This window comes from Dendrobium catenatum, unplaced genomic scaffold (assembly GCF_001605985.2).
Source record: "Dendrobium catenatum unplaced genomic scaffold, ASM160598v2 fragScaff_scaffold_595, whole genome shotgun sequence".
In the NCBI taxonomy this organism is placed as follows: Eukaryota; Viridiplantae; Streptophyta; class Magnoliopsida; order Asparagales; family Orchidaceae; genus Dendrobium; species Dendrobium catenatum.
Window position 1 is genome coordinate 28,331 of NW_021319057.1, and position 19,725 is coordinate 48,055.

The 19,725-nt window shown below is 37.2% G+C and overlaps 2 protein-coding genes across 4 annotated transcripts in view; both read left to right on the forward strand.

The window, feature by feature from the left end:
- The first annotated feature begins 12,867 nt into the window (after positions 1-12,867).
- On the forward strand, positions 12,868-13,365 carry LOC110103924 (probable receptor-like protein kinase At2g23200). Its single transcript, XM_020832815.1, has one exon. The coding sequence runs from the start codon at positions 12,868-12,870 to the stop codon at positions 13,363-13,365; it is 498 nt and encodes a 165-aa protein (XP_020688474.1).
- A 3,618-nt stretch (positions 13,366-16,983) lies between these two features.
- The window catches only part of LOC110103923 (protein MLN51 homolog), a 53,547-nt gene continuing 50,805 nt past the window's right edge, over positions 16,984-19,725 (forward strand). For 2 of the 3 annotated variants that reach the window (XM_020832814.2, XM_028694925.1), the window contains exon 1: positions 16,985-17,821. In XM_020832814.2, coding sequence (XP_020688473.1) covers positions 17,292-17,821 — 530 coding nt within the window. In that variant the 5' untranslated portion in view covers positions 16,985-17,291. Of the gene's footprint in view, positions 17,822-19,725 lie in introns of all 3 variants that reach the window. The other variant, XM_028694926.1, reaches the window with a different exon arrangement.

Sequence of the window (19,725 nt, forward strand, 5' to 3'; positions counted from 1 at the left end):
GGTATTGTTCCTCTCAGATGAACCTAGCTTCAGCCAATTTTTTAACTTCAGAAATGACTTGTTGCTCAATCTCTAGGCGCATGGGCCGAGGAGCTTGCCTAACAAGAATGGCATCATGCCAAACTCGAATTTTGTGGACCGCTACCTCAGCAGACAAACCCGACATTTTATCATATCTCCAGGCAAAAGCAATCCCTGAACTCAGCCAATAATTGAATCAAATCCTGGGTCTCATTTTTGTTCAGTAAAGTACTTTAAGTTGGGCGGGGGTCATCGTCAGTTCCTAGGTTAATATCTCTTAACTCGTCGACCGTTGATTTAATTCCTTCTTCGAATTCGGGGGTGCATCCTGAACTTGAAGTTCATCAGGATCATCTAAAGTCTCCAAACATAGCCCATCCAAAGGACAGATGGGATCCGTAGGGACATTTGGAGATTCAAGATGGTAAGTTATCATTAAGCAGTATTCATCGTCATTAAATGAACTAACGGTTCCAGAGCCGACACTAGTCATTGGATTTTTCTTGACCTTGGTTTGCGAAATGTTTTCATGGTATCTGGCTTTACCCTTAGTCCATCGATACGGCACAGGACCTTTGGAGAAAGTATTTTTCACACAGACATGGAAGTAGTCGAAAGGTAATTCCATTAATTCATTAAAATCTGCCTCCTCAAGGGTTACATCACCTTCATCCCTTGCGGAGGAGGAGCCAGGAAAAAATTTTTGGACTTTCTTTACTTCACCGTTCAGGTTGGGGGCCACTTTAACCTCTAACCCGGCAATCCTGCCAGCTGATAGTGGGGTCAGGAAAAGAGCCTCGATCCTCCTAATGAGCTTTTTGTACATTATTAACTCATGCTCGTCACTTTTATCCTTCGAGTTATCTACCTCAGAGTCACTGCCCTGATCTAAGATGAGATCAAATTTTGAAGGAGTGTTTATATTCTTGTAGTCGAGAGAGAATGCAACACCTAGTTTTCCGGTTTATTATCGGAATTTGATTCCGGGTCAATGTAACTTGTGCCCTTAAGGCCATCCTCCCACCTCTTTGAGGTAATTTTTTTGGATGCCTAAGGACAATGATATCAAAATCATCTTCACTACTCAACTGTATCTTTTCTTGATGGATAATTTTATCTTTTTCTTTTCTTTTTCATGGTTGTATTTTTGTCCAGCCAATTTCTCCTCAATCTTGATCTCAAACTTAGAATGGGACGATGACCCTTTTGGTATGAAATATGTTGCATCCTCGTAGATCCCAATTTATTGAATAGAGAATGGTTGCAGATCACCCTTAATCACATGTTCAATGCCATCTCGTTGATACTTGACGCATTGGTGTAGAGTAGATGGAACCATTCTATATTCGTGGATCTAAGGTCTACCTAGGAGTGCGTTAAAGGACGTTGCCGAATTAATTATATGAAATCTAGCTTCAGTTTTCAATTCTCCTATCTCTAAGAGCAAAGTCATTGAACCTAAAGCTCTCTCGCCTTTCTCGTTGAACCCACGAAGCACCAACTTATCAGTTGAAAGCTTGCTAGTATCAACTCTGAGGTAAGCGAGGGTCTTTATGTTCATTATGTTGACCGATGCACCTGGATCAATGAGGACTCTTGATAACTTAAAATTTTCCACATCTACGGTAATATAAATGGGACGGTTGTGGTTGGCGGTTCCCAAGAGTAAGTCTTCATCTGAAAAAGTAACTCCAGGGACCTCTTTAAAGTAAAGTGCCTCATCTTTTGAAGTTGAAGCCAATTGGGCTAGGCAAATCTCAGGGTCGAGAAGTGCCTTGATTAAAGACTCCCTCAATTCTTTGGAAAAAAGGAGGGCTTCATAAATACTTAATTTGGCTGTCAACTTCCTAAGATGGGCAAGGACATTATAATCAACTTTAGGAACGATGGACTCAAAACCTGGAGGAATTAAAGGGAATTCAGATTATTGAGGGGAGTTTAGATTTAGACCTTCGAAGATGGATTGCTTTCCTTTCTCCTGTGGGGGAAGCCTAGGGGGTAAGACTTTACCGCCATGAAGTTGCACCTGCTCGTTATCCTCGGGCGGGTAAACTAGAGCAGTGTCTACACTCACTGTGGGCAATGGATCATTATTTCTTGAAAGAGAGTCAGAATCTAAAAACTCTATCTCAATAGGACTTCCCTGAAAGTTAAACTGGGGGAAATCACTCTCTAATAAGGTTTCACATTTGACATCTTCTTGAGTGGTTGACTCGGGAGGGTCAGTTTGTTTGACATTGAGATTTACTTCACCATAATTTTTATTTAAAATACGAGAATTATTAGATTGCACTTCAGACTTATGGCTAATCATCAAAACAGAAGTAGAAGGATGTTTTTTATTCATCTTTTGACCCTTTGCCTTTGATGGGGCAAAGTAAAAGTCAGATAACAAGAGAGGGGAAAGTATTTTCACACCACCATCCGCCACTCTAATACATCTCTCATCAACACACTTCCTCTCTACAAATTCATCTCTCTTTAGTTTTATATATTTCACAGTAGTTCCTACGACTACTGGAGAGGAAAGTGGCTCAACATCCTGCGAAACGTCCACGTCGAGTTCCCATACCGAGCCCTGGGCTATCGTAGTCAGCTATTGAGAAAGATGAAAAGATTTGTTAATCGACTTTTTAAATGTCCGGGACAGAGCAATGTCCCAACCATCTTCGACTGAAAGAGAAGAGTTAAGAAGATTACCTGAGATAGTTTTGACTGAGGCCTTTTCTGGATCTACCAAATACTCTTTAAGAATTATAATATTACCTTGAATGTAGTTCCTCTCGAGCCAATCTTTGAACACAACATAATCCTCGACTGGATGACTGAGCAATCGGTGGTATGGGCAGTATTTAGGATCTTCTTTCTTACTTTCATCCTCTGGTCTCCTAGCCTCTTGTAACTAGAAATCCGGCTTCTTTAACAAACTCTTGAAAATCTTTTTAACAGACTCCCTTTTAAATGGATAAGGTTTTATCAATCTCTCTCTAAAAGGGATGAAGGCGGGATATCTAGCATGCTGAGAAATTATCTGAAAGGGCTGCTTCTGAGGTGGTTGTGGTAGAGGTGGAGCGCTAGGCTGACTAACCACTAGCCTCTTCCCCTTGTCAACCGCTGAGACGACAACTTTCTTCTCAAAAGTTTACACCAACTTAGGACCCTTCTTATATTCAGGCTGCTCTCGTAAGAATGGCATTCTAAGAGCCTCTTCCTGCAAATTGCTAGCCTTGTTGAGAAGTTTTTCAAAAGTTTTAATAGTGAAACCCTTCAGGAGAAAAGCAATCGGGCCATGAATATTCTTTAAAAGAATTTCCACGGCATGTTGCTCTTACAACTAGGGTTCACACTTCATCGAGAGGTTCTTCCATCTCAAGATGTATTCGACCAGAGACTCTCCCTGCTTTTGCTTTTCAATAACAAGACCGCCCACAGTGGTGTATTGTTGCGCTCCAAAAAATCTCTTTAAAAAAAGATTTTCTAGATCGCAAAAGGTTCTTATTGAACCATTGGGCAGATCCGCGTACCACTCAAAAGCAATGCCGAACAGGCTACTTATAAATTGGTGAAAAAGTAGAGCATCTGACCCTCCTGCATTACAATAGCTCACTTGGAAGTGGGCCAGATGCTGTCTCGGGTTTTCAACTCCGATGAAAATTTTAAATGACGTTGGCACAAAACCCTTTAGATAAGGGACTGAGTCATACTCCTCAGGGTAGGGTCTACCCATTGGAATAGACGCGGTCCCTTGTGAAAGAGCTAAGGCCTCCCTTACCTAGTCCTCAATTAGTTGTTTAATGTCTTTCTAAGGCAGAATTGGAGGGGCGGTGGAAACTGTGAGCTGAACTGGAGGTGCTTTTGGTGAGCAAGGAGGAATCACAGATGCTGAATCGAAAGATTTGGAAAAAGATTATGCCCGTTTAGCTTTTTCTGTGATCTCTCGAGCTGATTGCTGGATTTTAAGCGACTCTTGTTGTGATTTATCCAACCTTTCTTGTATTTTCTTAACTTGTGACATCATGCCTGCTAACTGAGTCTCCAAGTTTCTTATATGCTCTTCATCTCTAGCTTTTATTAACTCATCTAAATCTGACTGAATAGCAGGTGAATCTTCATCTTTAACAAGTCGACGCTTGCTGGGTTCAGCTTCTTTATTAGACCCCCTGGTTTCAACCATACAAATGCTACTAACATAATCATCTTCATCTCCGAGGAGGTCATCCAAATCTGAGTCAAAAGAGGCCATTCCTTCCCTATTCAACAGAATATTTCTTATCTATTTTACTACCTCCTCAATCGGTCTATCCCCAATTGACTTGGGGTTAAGGGGGAAGTACCCTTTATACTCAGCCATATCAAATAATTCTTCATAATCCAATCAGGAGATGATTTATGTAAGCTTTGGATTAGGATCCGGTTGAAGCTCCAGAATTGGTTCATCTTTCATCTCTAGATCCTGGTCAATTCTCTCCTCTTTGACTATCCTAGAGCTGGCAGTCAGAAGAGTGGCATCCTCTATGGGGTGAGGGACATATACCTCGGGGGGCAAAGCAGGAGCTTGTAAGGTGATGGCTCTTATATCTGGCAAGGTAAGGTCCTGAGACACCTGACTAGGGAGCCTAGGAATGACACTCAGATCTTGGGGGTCATCAACTAGGGCAGTAGTGGTGGTGGTGGTGACTGAATCTTGAACTAAACTGACGGAAGGAACACTATTGATTGTGACATCTGGAGTACTGACAGAAACATCCATTTAATTAACTAGGACTGGAGGAGGAGTGACTGGAACTCGTTGGAGTTGAAGAATGAACCTAGAAGTTCTGGGAGGTGGTGGTAAGTTCTCCAACTTAGTTCTTTTGGGCACAAAATTCTGCTCAGGGGACTTAGGCCTCTTGCCCTTAACATCTACATGTCTTTGAATTTCAGTCTCCTTTGGCTTGACAATCACTGAGGTTAACTTTACATGCTTAGAAGGGGGTGCCGGGGGTTTACCAACAGAATTGTGGCCTCTCTCATACCCAGTTAACACAATACCTTCCATTTTAGAGGATGGAAGGCTTGGCACCCAATGATACCCATCAAATAGCATTGAGGTGACAAGTTGTTTGACATACTTCTTGATCTTTCTCATAGGCTGAGGGGTTAAGTTCTTTGCCTCAGAAACTTCTTCTTTCAAGATCTCCTTCTAGAAGAGATGGGAGATGACTCCCTTTAACTGTTTTACATACTCCTCCTTAGTCTGCCCAGACTGTGCAGCATAGGTGTGAATTATGTTCCTTAATGTCCTTATCATCTGGAGGTGTTTTTCTTTCGGAGTTCTCTTGGTTGAATAGTCAACTGGGCATGGTGGGGAACGGGCTATCCTAGCTGCCCTCTCCTCGCCCTGAGCAGCAGCGAGGGAAAAGAAGCGACTCCCCTTAAGGAGAGGAGAGGAAGCAGGAATAAGTAGCTCCTCAGCAGCCTCAGGCTCTACTCGGGCTAGTCTTAAAAGGTACAATTCTCATAGCCTTAGATATCATCATCCTAAGTCTCCTCAGATAGTTCTTTTTCTAGTTCTTAGTGGCAAAGGTAAGACTAGAACTGGATCCTTCCTCAAAAATAGATTTAACCTCAGTGGACACCTCAACAACTGTTTCAGATTGTTTCTGCTCATCACTGCCTACTAGCAAGGTAGGTGCATATCCCAAAATCAACTCAACCACTGGGGGAACTTCCTTACTGGCATCCAAGCTAACTATTTGATGTCCGTCCATGGAGAACTTGATTGTATTGAATCCCATCCCAAAAATGATAGTGTTTCCCTGGTCATTCACTGTTGAGGAAAGCTCTCGGTTGAAGGAGAAGATTAATTTTCTAGCCATTTGAAATTTTCTGAAAATTAAAGAGGGGATTGGAATTAGATTTCTTTTAGAAGAGATTTTTTTTTTGAAAAATTAAGGCTCATAAGATAATCTCAACACCTCCCTAGTGCATCATGTTAAGTGGTAGAGAATATCACCCAACACACACTAGTGGGATAAAGAGACAATGTATGTGCCAGAGGAGATTTAGATTTTGTAACACATGTTAACCCATAGAGGGATCCTATGGGGCAGCATGCGATGACTTGAAATTTGAAGAAAGTTTTAAAATAAAATTTGAATATTGTGACATTTGAAGTGTTCTCACCAATTCTAAAACACAACAGGCAGAGTTTCCCCTTGCCTGAAGGCTTATGGAACTGTTAGAAAACTCAAGTAAAGTAAGCAGCCTAACCCTTCCCACTTCTAAAGGTCGAGAAGGGAAGTGAGGGGGTTACGGCTAGGGTATTTCAAAATACTAAAATTAGGATCTTCAAATTCCTTGCAATCTTAAGAATTTATATATTAGATCAAAAATTATTAATTATAAACTCATATGATTGAAAAGGATGTCCCAAATATCTGATTTGACACTGTTGCCTCACCGGTTGACCCGGGGGGCAAAAGGTCAAAATCAGAACAGACAGTTAGTATCAAAAAGAAATTGGCGGTAGAACCTCTCTTCAATGCACATTTTATTCTAGATGTTGGCCACACTCACCCAAGAGAGAAATGGGTAGAGGGACCAACGGAAGAAATGGTAGTTAAAACTACCGATGAGACAAAATTTCATCACTATTAAAGATGGAGAGAGAGATTATGTCCTACCAGGTGTGCCATTTTTTTGTTGGTGGAATTTTGGAAACAGGTTTTGGAAAGCTTGGTTTTTTTGGGAGTTAAAGCTAAATTCTAATTCTAAAATTGAATCATCCCGTTAGAAAAGTACATCACCTTGAAAGGTGAAAATAAAATTTCATAATGGTGTTCAAATTTAGAATTACGAATCTTATCTCGAATATTGCAACCGGATGCTAAAGAGAACTTCATATGGCACCAAAGGGTCAAAATTAAGTTCAACTGAATATCCATGTACAATATTCAAGAAGTGTGATAGTTGATTTTACATCCAAAGCCTTATCAAAGAAAGGTGTATCTCCCCGAAGGGAGAAAATACCATTCGATGATAATTCTTTGAATTTGATAATAATGATCATTCTTTGATCTCTCTCAAAGGAAATCAATATAAATTTTGAAAAATCAATTTTTGAAATCAGTTGAATGTGTGGTTTTAAATCTCCTACGAGTACAAGCCCTCGAAGTTAATTACATCGTAGGGAGACGGAGTCCCCTATGAAAACTCTCGATTAAAATAGGGACGAAATTTTGTTAGATTTTCTTGGAGTGATATAAAAAAGAGAGGTGAATTTTGGAAACTCAAAAGGGAATGGATCAAAATTGAGCAGTTATTAACAGAGTCAGGGGAAAAGGAGTAAGGGACACTTTGGGATTCCGGAACCATCCGTAAGTGTCCCAACTTAATCTCTAAGTGTTGGGCTTTACATTTTAGGATTGAAAGAAGATTTAATTAGAGTTGAGCATTCTATTAGAAATTTGGGATTATATTCCTGAAGTTTGGGATCTTATAATTAAACATCTGCCCCGTATCCTAAATCTAATTTAGATACTGGACCACAGTCGTCCGAACCTAACTAATAAAGTGCAAGGTCTGGACTTACCCCGGCCTGGATTGGGGAGCCAGCTAACCACCTAATTGATTTAAAATAGATAAATCTGGTCTTTTATGAAAGAGTGGTATGGACATTTTATTTAATAGTTTTGGAGAGTTGGGGCCGACATCTAGAGATTTTCCTAATTGGCCCCTTTGACTTATGTTGGATGCAAAATGCTAAAGACTAATGCAATTAAAATTTTGACTCTTTTAATTTATTTCTAATGCAATGCATGCTAGTTAACAACTTCAAATCAAATATGCTTGAAAGTTAAAAACAGGCTTAAAAAATAATTTTTTAGAAGACTGGACTTCCCCAGGTCTGGCACCTCATCCTCATAGGTCAGACTATCCGGACTCTACCAGCAGGAGGGAAAGGGTCTAAAGCAAGGAAAAAAGGAGTGCAGAAACATGCATGCGACCCCGGGGTCGATCCTCGACTAATTCCCTAGATTCGTTATATTTCTATGCTATTTAGACTCACTAAATTTTAAACTTTAAGATTATGAGTATAAAATTTTCACTCCCTTACGAGTCTCACGTATCCAGATGAAAATAAAAGTGGCACACAAATGCTAAAAAAACTAAGAAAAGCATGCAATCCTAAAGGCAATCATCTCAACACATCAAATATAAATGAATTAATTAATAAATATTCATAGGCAAAGTTACCTTGCTTATTACAAACCAGAATTTTGCAGAAAGTAAAGTGGCCAGGCACCACTGACAATAACCCAGATTCTAAACCTAGTAGGGACGCAAGTGGTTTTGAATTGGATACTTTTTGCCTTTAAGTCTTCGATCTTGTTCTCCTTCAGGTTCATCTCCATCAGGCTCCTTGAATTCTTCGTGGTAGACTACCCAAATGGATAAGATGGCACTTCCTTTGAGGGGAAGGCCAGTCTTTCCTCTTTAGGTAGGAAAGAAATAATCCAAATTTGGTTCTCCAAATAGAATAGGGCTACTCTCCTAAGGGGTGTCCTTTTCTCTTTGAAGTCCAAACTTTGAATTTATGTATCCCAATTCAAAGCTTCACTTTCACAACACTTAACACTTGCACAAATTATATTTACATGAGAATGAAAAATTCTAGACTCTCTTGCAGGGTTATCCTAAGCAGTTAATAAATTAGAATGTTCCCAAGCAGTTATATATATGCAGAAAAAGAAATAAACACACTTGCCACGCTCTTTTTATTTAGGGGGGGGGGGGGCTTTAGCAGTTGAATCACCTATGCAAGCATTTATAATAATTGAATTTTATTTTATTGATTTAGCCCCCTTTTTTATTGCCTTGCATGAGTGTGGACACCTGCAAAAAATTATGTGAACATCTAGATCGCTCATATCCTAAAGGTAATCTAGTCGCCAAATACATCAATCATCCATAGAGTGCAGGAAAAAGTAAGCAGACACAGCAAGGCAATTTCATCCACAACATGCAGTAAAATCATAAAACATCCGGCACACAGCAGTAAAGTAAACACCGGCCTAACCTAGATCTAGAGTTGGTTGTCCTAGCAAACCATCTAAAGTGTGTGTTAAAGGTCGTGTGGCTGGGGTAGATCCTAAGTTGGGTGGTTAGTTAAAGTTATCTAGTATTTGAGTTTGTTAAGGTTTAAAGGGAAATTTAGATTAAAGTTTAAATATTAATATATTAAGAATTTTAGTTAAATATATTTTAAGAATTGATTGATCACTACCTTTGTTTCACACCGAGGCCGTGAAGTTTATTTCACCTTCCTTGGGGCTAAGCTAATAGCCTCGTAGGCTTGGGTTACCCAGAAGTAATCGAGGTTGATTAAGTTAATTTAAATTGGTTGGAATTAAAGGAGTGGATTAATATTATAAATAATTAATTATTTATTTTAAAATATTGGTTGAGAATATTATTAACCTACTTAGAAAATTTTGGAGTTTGAGTGAGTTATTAGGTTTTAGGGAAACAACTAGATATGTTAACTAAGGGGTCAAAAGTTGGTTTTTAGAATTAGAAGAAAACTTAAAAGTTTCATATTTTTCATAAATACTAGACCTTATTATGAGTTGTTAGATAGGTGGTACATTCAATTTGGAGTTTTTTATGAAAAGTTATGATTTTTAGAAGTTTTAACCCGATTTTGACCTAGGGTTGACCAAAATGTTGACTTTTTGACTTTGACCAGATTTTAGAGATTTGACATTTTTGGAAAAATACTATATTTTAATTAGATTCATTAGCCACTCAACTTGATTGATTTTGAATTTTCTACAATTAACAATGAATTTTGGAAGTTTAGGTATTTATTAGGATTATTTAATTACCTTAATTAAGAAGCCTTTTACATAGTTAAACCCAAGTGAATCCTAAACTTCTTGAAATCAACTCCAAAGATCAGAAATGATCCAAGGGGAGATCATCAAGTGTTTAAATATTTTTTGGGATTTTTAATAAATTTTAATCAATTAAAATTGATTAAACATTGATTTTAATTTAAAATTAAATTAAAGTGGATTTTAATGTTGAATTAAAGGGATTTAAATTTATACTAATTTATGAATCAATTGAGGTCAGTTAGAGGTATTTTAAGGAATTTTAGGAATTAATCTAGATTTATTAGAATTTTATTAAGGCCAAAGGGTGATTCTAAGGGGGGAGTACTATGGCTCCTATTTGGTGGATCAAATGGGCCCCAAACTTGATAAGATTTAAACCATGGGATCACCTAATCCCAAGGCCTCAACACACCAAATTTGGGCCTAATTGGAACCTTCTAAGGTGGCTAACTAAGCCACCTAAGGTGATCTCTAAGTCATCTTAAGGAAATCCTAGGGAGCTATCCTAAGCTTGGATTGGGGTAAAATCACTGGCTCTAGACTCCCTATACTACACATCACTAGCACACACAAAATCTGATCCTAATTCCTATTTGATAGGTCACAATTCCAATTTGGATTTAAGGGTCAACCTATGACCCTTAGATCCAAAATTGGAATCTAATGCCCTTAAACATCTCAAACAGGGGAGATAAAATTTGGGCATGTCAGGGACATGGCCAAATTAACTCTCCCAAAATTTTAGGTCCTAGGGAATTAAATTCAAGCAATAAATGCAATAATTAAAATAACATTAACACTGGAATTAAGCTCAACATAGATTCAATCAGGACCTGGAACCATAGGACTTTTCGGGTTGACGTAGAAGGAAGGATGGGGAAGTGCTGGAGTCGAGGGTGAGCTCAATTGGGTCTAGAGAGGTTCAATTTGATCTGGTGGCTTGGCTTGACCTAAACCTGCTCAGTTTGGGACAAATTGAGCTCAATCCAGGTTAGGCCAGACCTTGGGCTTGATGTGGGAGATAGGTCTAGGTCTGGTCCACCCAATGCAAGTGGAAATTGGGTTCAATTTGACCTGGGTTCAAAGATGGCTAGAGTTGATCCAAATCTGCTTGGTTCGGGTCGGTTTGGGCTCAAACCAGGTTAGGCCAGACCTTGGGGTTGATGTGGGAGGTGGGTCTGGGTCTGGTCCACCCAATGCAAGTGGCAATTGTGTTCAATTTGATTTAGGTTCAAAAATGGCTCGGGTCTATATAGTTTTGGCTACTTTGAGCTAGCCTAAAGTTTGACACAAGTCAACCCAAGGCATGGGCTGGCTGTATGAGGTGTATTGGACCTAGGGCCACCTAATGGATGTGTTGATCAAATTCAATTTGACTTAGGACAGGAATAGGCTCAATCCCAAGGAATTTTGGCCATTTTGGATTAGCCTAACTCTTGACCCAAGGTGACTCAAAGGCTGAGCTGGTTAAGGGAGGTGTATTGGGTCATGGGAGACCTAATGCCACCACAGTTTGGATTCAATTTAATCAAGGTTGAGAAATGATTCAAAGGGGGACTATCTTTGGGCACTTGGGTCAAGCTAAAGGCTAACCCAAGTGAGCCCAAGGCTTAGGTCTTTAAGAGAGGTCTCTTGGGAGTCCAAGGAGCCACCCTTTAAGCTCAAAATGAGATTGAAATGGTCTTGGTTCAAGGGTTTGGATGGAAGGAAGAGTGTATAGGTCATTTAGTCAAACTTGGTTGACTTGGTCAACCAAGCTGACCTAAGACCAAGAATTAGGTCAATTGAATTCAATTTGATCCCATGAACCTAATGAATGGGATGTCAAAGTGTAGAGGATCAATTGGGTCAAAATGGACATTTTGACCCTTAAGAGGCCTTAAGGTCAAAATGGCTTGACTTGGTCAACCAAGTTGACCCATGGTTGGAATTGAGTCCAAGGGGTTCCAAAGGTCATTTGAAAACATTTGAGGAAGATTTCAAAGATTGATTGTCAAATCAAATTAAATTTAGGCCAAAAGTCCAAAAATCCCCTTGAAGGGCATTTTAGTCATTTTGGCTCTGAGTCAATTCTTGGTCAAATTGAGCCTGGAAAGGTGTATTGTTCAACAAATCAATATCAAGGTATTAGAGGTGATCAATGGGTTTGGAGGGGGCTCCAAAGTCAAATTCCACTAGGTGAAAGGCCTAGTGGCATTGATTGTAAATATTTGAAGGTTTTGCAATCTTTGGAGCTGGATTAAGTTTATGGGGTTAGAGTCCTCCAAATGAGCTCAAATTTGGAGGGTTGACACTAAAGACATGTCGCATCAATATACAATTGGCAGATCCTGAATCAGATGCCAATTGACTAGATTTTGGAAGTAATGAAAAAAAAATCACCTAGAAAGTGTTTTGGAACCTAAGTCTTTAACCCTGGATTATGGGTTTGGATTGAATTAAGATCTGGGCTGGGTCTAAGGGCTAGAAGTTAGGAAAATCATAGGATCTAGAACTCAGGGAGGAGTTAAAAGTGACGTCATACAAAAATGAGGTCAACAATGGTGCATGGTATTCTTGAAAAGTTAGTACACACATAAATATAAATATATTACAAATATAAGTAGGCAATATGATACGAGCCATAATATTTATTATCATCAAAAACATAAAATCATAAGCTTAAGTTGCAACACTCCACCCTTTCTCTCCCAAGTTCTAAGCTCTCTCTTTAAGATTTCTTTAAAGGAAAACACACAATGAATGCTCACACAAATAAATATGCACTACAAATACTAAGGGGCTGTTTGGTTGCCTGAATTATGAGTGTAAAGTAAAACAATTACATGTATTTATTAAATTTGATTGTTTGGCTAATTTTGAGAGGATCAAAAGAAAATCCGCTGAAGTATTAGGCGTGTATTAAGGGGCTTGTTTCGCGTGAATTAGAAACCCGCTCATATTGAACGGGTTATAAATTTACTGGATGAGAAATCCGAAGCATTATCGGTCTTCCGGCGTTGCCGCTTCCTCTGCCGATAGAACACCAAAGAGCTCTGCTTCCCGGCGGCTTAATCTCGACCTCCAAATATCTTATTCGGAAGTCATCTTTGCGACAAACAATTTCGAAGAGAATCTCTTCATCGGCGCCGCCGGGTTCAGTAAAGTGTACAAAGGAGTCCTCGGCGACGGCACCAAAGTCGCCGTGAAGCGCGACGTGCCTGGTTCGCGACAGGGATACCCTGAATTCCAAACAGAGATCGTTGTACTCTCCCGAATCCGTCACCAGTACCTCGTCTCCCTCATCGGCTACTGTGAAGATCATTCAGAGATGATTCTGGTCTACGAGTACATAGAAAAAAGGCACTCTAAAGAGCTATCTTTACGTCTCCAATCTCCCCTGTTTGTTCTGAAAACAAAGATTACCACGGGGCATTACATCAGCATGGGATGCAAGAGTGCATGCAGCTGCTCGTATTACTGAAATAGCTGGTTGAAATAAATTTTAATTTAATTCAATTTAGGTTTAAATAAATTTAATTATATAAAAAAATTTATAATACTAAATACTAATAATTATTATAAATATACATCTTTTATAAATATACTTATTTTAATGCTAAAATAAATTATTACAAAAAAAATGCTTTTACTTTACTCTGGATATAACTAACCAAACAAGGGAAATAATTCTCCTTCGTTTATTTTGCATACAACCAAACAGGCTCAAAGTATTTAAAATGCATAACATTTATTTTACATTGTATTTACTTTACACTGCATTTCTTTTTCAGGCAACCAAACAGCCCCTAAGAGAAATATAGAGTCAATCAATAATAATTGATATCATCAAAAACATAAACTCAGGAGCCTGAGTTGCAACATCAACTTATTTACTTAATTGTCGTTCAATGGTAGGAACTCAAAATCATATTTTCATTTCAGCAGGATAAATTTAAGCATTTGGAGTAAGTAGTAGTAATTTTATTACAATATTGTAGATCATTTTCTTGTGGGTTTGACACTCTTCTTTATCACTTTATTTCTTTATTTAGCATGTATATTTATGTAAATTAACTGTCTATTTTAAAATTTTATATAAAAAAATCTAAGTATGTTTCAAATCTAGTAAGTTTTATATTAGTTCACAATTATCTTATCACATGATATTATCTCATCAACTAGCCTACCCACCAGCGCTCAGCTTCTCCATCCAAAAGAAATGATGCCAATAGCACTTTTCTATATCCTAAACACTACATACCATTAAGTAATTTCTCCATCCTTAATAGCCAATATTCTTTAGCACGAGGATGTATAACTCATTGAAAATATGAATGTTTCAATCTCAAGAATAACTATAAATGATGATATATCTCATCTCCTCTCACTCCTAACATCTTACTCTAAGCTTCTCCCATCAACTAAGCCACCAACTCATCAAACAGCATCATTAAATCTGATGTTATTTCTTTTGTTGCACTATGAACTATAACAACATTGGAATTCTGTCCATCGATTGCTTCAGGATCTTGAGAGTCTATTTATAATAATAGTTTAAACTATTGAAAATAAGAAAGTTCAATAACAAGCTCAATGACTTACAATTACCTAAACAAAAATTAGCATCAACCACTAAATATATCTTCAAAGACTTACAAATCATTTTCTACAGCTCTGGGATAAATTTAATTCCTCCAAATTGTTACTCTAATACCACTTTGTAACACCCCAAGACTTAAAAGAGGATTTTACCCTAACTTTTATTAATTAATTAATTTATTTTTATTCCAACTTTTTATTTCTTTAGAGCCTTCTAATCATTTAAAATAGTAAAAAATAAACATCCAGAATATTTCTTTTAAAATACTTAAATAACAATAACTCATAATATAATGATTGTAATAAAAGACTTAAATATATTTTGAACTATTAAATCATATGTACCTTAAAATATCAGATTCTCTTCTCCTTAGATCAATCTATTCAACGGGACCTTTGCCTTTACCTGAAATATTTTAAATAACTGATTGAGTATAAACTTAGTAGGCTAACTCTTTTCCCCATATTAGAGTACAATTCACAATTTATATTTAAAATAAAGAAAATAATATATTTTTTGTTTACTCTATAATTTTGGCATACTATATCACAAATGAATATAAATGCATAAATGCACGTGTTAATGCCTACTTATAACTCCCATTTATGACCTCTCACCTGCTTGAGGTAGGTCCAGAGCATAGCCAAAATATAGTAGAGTATAGTACAACAAAGAATTATCTCAAAGTCAAAGCTAAACAAAGTAGTAGTCGCGAATAGATATATATTTATATTAGACCTAAGCACAAAATTAAAAGTGCACTTTCATTTCCATAACAGAGCTCCAAAATGTTATACAGTGCATGCACATGATGTGATATTGTAATATACAACTGAGTAATTTAAAGCATATGCATATTAATTACCATATTTTATACAAAAAGCCCAAATTTTGGATGACCAGTTAAATTTCTTAGAATTATACCGATTTCATAAAAAATATGTAGAATACTAAATTAACACACTTTGCTAATAATATTGATGTGCAGAAGTGACATAGTTTTTTTTAAAAAAATTAGAAATTCATACAGAGCAAATCAAAGGGTAAAAATTTTGCATTCTAATAGTCAAATTATGTAGAACAAAGTGTGTAACGATATGCCAAAAGTTATATAGTGAAAAATGTTCAAACTTAAGAAAAATATATTTATAATCATATATTTTTATGGATATTTTTAGAATTGAAATAAAAAATATACTATCGAAAGCCTACCTCAAGCTCGACAATTTTTCAAATCACATGAACGGATGATTTCCAGATTTCGGCCTCCAAAATCCTTCCTCTCCCCCCCCCCTCTTCTTATCCTTCTCCTTCACCAGCAAGGTTGGTTGGGAATGGAATGGGATAGTCATATAGATTTGGATATTTTAATATTTAGAAACAACTAGCTTTATCTAGTGTCGTGGCGCTGAGCATCCAAGCGCATCAAAGCTCCTAAAGAATCTTCCAGATTCTCCTAGAAAATCCTCACTTGAGATTCAACACCACAGTGGCGCTTCGTGGTACCGCTACGCACACCCAATTCCCTTTTTTTTCATTTTTTCGAGAACTCAATGTTGCGACGCTGTCAACCCTTGTGCCACAGCACCCATAGAGCAATTTTTCACAGTTGCATTTTCACTTCTCTATCCCAAACCCTAGTTACAAACCCATTAAATACTCTAAGACTAATAATTTCTAATCAATTTAACATTAATAATCATTAATGAATATTTGCCTGAAATTCTTACCACACATATTACATACACTCCACTCTTTACTTAGTATAACTATACTAGTCACTCATCAGTCATCACCCAACATGAGCATCATAACTGTACTCGTTCAATGAGCTCACTAGATTGACAGTCAATATTTTATTTATATTTTTAGCTACTATTGTGCTCACGCTTTTTGTAAATGAGTATGCTTTTTATATAATTTTTTTTATAAGCCCATAACTCTATACATAAAAGGTTATAGGGCAATTAAAAGGACAAGACAAAAATACTTAAAATCTCTCTTTCTCACTACTATTACGTAGTGAAGCCTTATAAGTCCTAAAGTAAGATTTGAATGTTTCCACATATAAATTTAAAATCAATATTTTTTCCCTCTCACATTCTATGTTCTCTTATTTTATGTTATCTCATAATAGGATTCTCATCTAATTATGAGAATAAATTTAAATACGAACAACATGCAAATTATATGTTTAATTAGAACTTTTAAGTTTATTAAAATAAATTCATACAAATATAAATTTCGAATCAAATTTTTTTATTAATAATCAAAACTCCGAATTAACTAATAGATAAGCTGCTTACACTGATTATTGACATCGATTTTAGCTGGCTTCAAATACAGGTCAATTTGGAAGGAACCGGAGATTGCCCATTCTAAACATGATGCAACACGATTTCCACTCGCGAGACACGCAAATCAAAAGTCCGGGTTCCTATTGCTAGTCTTTTTTTGAGTGCATTAAGTAAGTACATGCAGTAATATTTTACTTTTTTTTTTCCGGTCGCACCCAACCGCTCGGGGATAAACAGGAGAGGAAGTAGTCACCGGTAATGTAGAACACCAGCCGTTAAGATTCCGGTACTGTCTCGTCTTCATCGAAGCACGGGTTCTCTCTGTTGCAATTACGGATCCATCTTCCCCACCTTCCTGATATCATCTTTGTTCGTTTTCCTCTCCGTTTTCTATATTTCCCTACTCAACCCTAGATTGCGCCCCGGAAAAAAATACCCTAGATTGAGCTTTGGCGTTGTCCGTACGAGAAAGTTGTGGATATTGGTTCCTAGGAATTTATAAAGGGTCCGATGGCGGATTGCGAGGACGTGGAGTACGATAGTGATCCCGAGGACTCGCTTCGTCCGTCGATGATGCGTCGAAGGGAGGCAAGTGACGACGAGGACGGGGAGGGGTCATGCGGTGAGGGGGGAAGTAAGCCGGTTAGAAAGGACAGGCTTGATATTCGATCAGATGATGAGTTGGAAGGGGAAGGCGGTGCGCCGGGATACGACGATGAGGAGTACGAGGAGCAGGAAGAGGAAGAAATGATAGGAGAGGAGGTGGAGGAAGAGGACATGGAAGGTGAAGATGAGGTCGAGGTTTTGGAGAGGGCTACTCTTGAGGGAGGGCGCAGCAGGGATGTTGGAGAGTTCGATGGTTCGTCAGTTCTGCCCGAGGAGTCTGGCCTGAGATCTGGCGGTGAGATGGGTGGGTATAAGGAAAAGAATCCGGGCGAAGAGGAGGAAAAGAAGGAGAGTGAACCTTTTTCTGTACCGACTGCAGGGGCCTTCTACATGCATGATGACCGGTTTGAAGAAAACGGGAGGGGACGGCACAGGTATTCTTTACTGTGCTTTTTCTGGGATGTAACTCAATCCATTTTTTGTTGCTATCCTGTTCAATGCTTCAGCTTTCTTGTTGCCCCTTTGGTTGTTACTGATGCTATTTGTAAATTAGTTGCATAATTTCTCTGTTGTGGGCCAATTGCAAAGAAAAGTGAGGTGATTGCTTATTCAGTTTTAATTTTTTATTGCTAAAATTTTATTTGTCAGAGCCTCATGATTGATATTAGATGAATTTTATGATTGTAAAAATCTAATAGTATTTCCTGACTAGTAATCCTAGACATTGATATTGTATTGAGACACTTAGATACATCTTGAATTAAACAATTAGATGTGTATCATTTTTTGCCAAATAGTGCCTAAGATGCAAATGTGAAAGGATTGCATTGATAATTTTATGATTTGCTAATTGGATTAGGCAGTTGTTGAACTATTTTTTTAATACCATATGTCTTTTTGTTTTTGTGATTTATGAGTATTGCATGTGCTAATTATCAATTATTTGTCTTTAAAGTTATTCCGGGCTCATCAAATTTAATGATGCTTCAAGGTATCTTATTTTAAAAATGTTTTTAGATATTTGTACGAAAATCAAATGTTATGATGATCAAATCACTATTTTCTTTTTTTTCATTGATATCGGATTTGATTATGATGCAGTTTAATAAGTTAGAATTGATAGTCAAGGGCACATCAAGAGTAGGGGGAGTTAGTTTGGAGTTGTGCGTTCCATTGGTTTGTTTAACGTCTTTGAAAATCAACCAATTAAATTCCTTACTCTCTAGCTACTAACAAAAGCTAATAATATAAAATTGAAATGTACAAAATTGAGCATTCAAGATACAAGTATAGGAAATATGACATGCACAATGTGTAAAATAACATAATTAGTGTATAATATTTGCCATTATATAATTTATTGCACTCAAATTTATTAGAATATGCACAATTGTAATTAACAAGAGGTGCTCTACAAATGATACCACACAAGTATAGCTAAGGTTATGCTAAGTAAATGAGTGATTGAATGCTTACTAGTAAGTTCAATAGTGATGAAATTTCGACCACACTAGCTAATCAAATCAATCCACTAACACCCAAATTACACAAGCTTATAAATCTAAATATTCAAATGCAAATTATGGTGAAGTAAATATTTTATGTAATGCAAGAGTAATTTTAAATAAGCACAAATAAATAAAACAACTCTAAACAAGTGTACATCTCTATGAATAACAAATTCATTGATTACACTTACAAGCCCAACAAATTAGGTAGCTGAATAATAAAGTGCAATATAGTAAATTTAAACTACAGAGAATACAACAACAACAACAACAACAACAACATCAACCTTTTGTCCAAGTACGTGGGTCGACTAAATGAATCATTTTCGCCATTGTGTCATGTTAAAAATCAAATTCTCATTTAAATCCAATAAAGAAAGATCATTTTTAATATTTTCTAACCAAGTCTTTTTAGGTCCACCTCTACCTTTCTTAACATAAGTCAAATTTAATACCTCAACTTTCCTAACTGGGTCATCGGATGGCTTCTGTTTAATGCACTGTTTTAAAATTCAGACCGGCCAGTTCGACCGGTTCAATCGTGAACTGGTCACAAGACCGGTCCAGTCCAGTCTGAGAACCGCTTCTGCATCGAACCGGACTGAATCGGTCAGAACCACTGGTTCAACCGGCGAACCAGTGAACCTGCCCAATTCTTTTGAACCGGCCGGTTAAATTTCCACAATTTTTAAATAATTAAATAAATTATTTAATTATATTAAATATTTTTTAAAATAAATAAATTAATATATATTTAAAACATTTATTAAATTATAATACAATTTTATTATAAATATTAGCATCAAACCATCATGAAACATCTTCACATG

What these genes read in the sequence shown, in the direction of transcription:
- LOC110103924 (XM_020832815.1), top strand. Translation starts at nt 12,868, where the DNA reads ATGAGAAATCCGAAGCATTATCGGTCTTCCGGCGTTGCCGCTTCCTCT.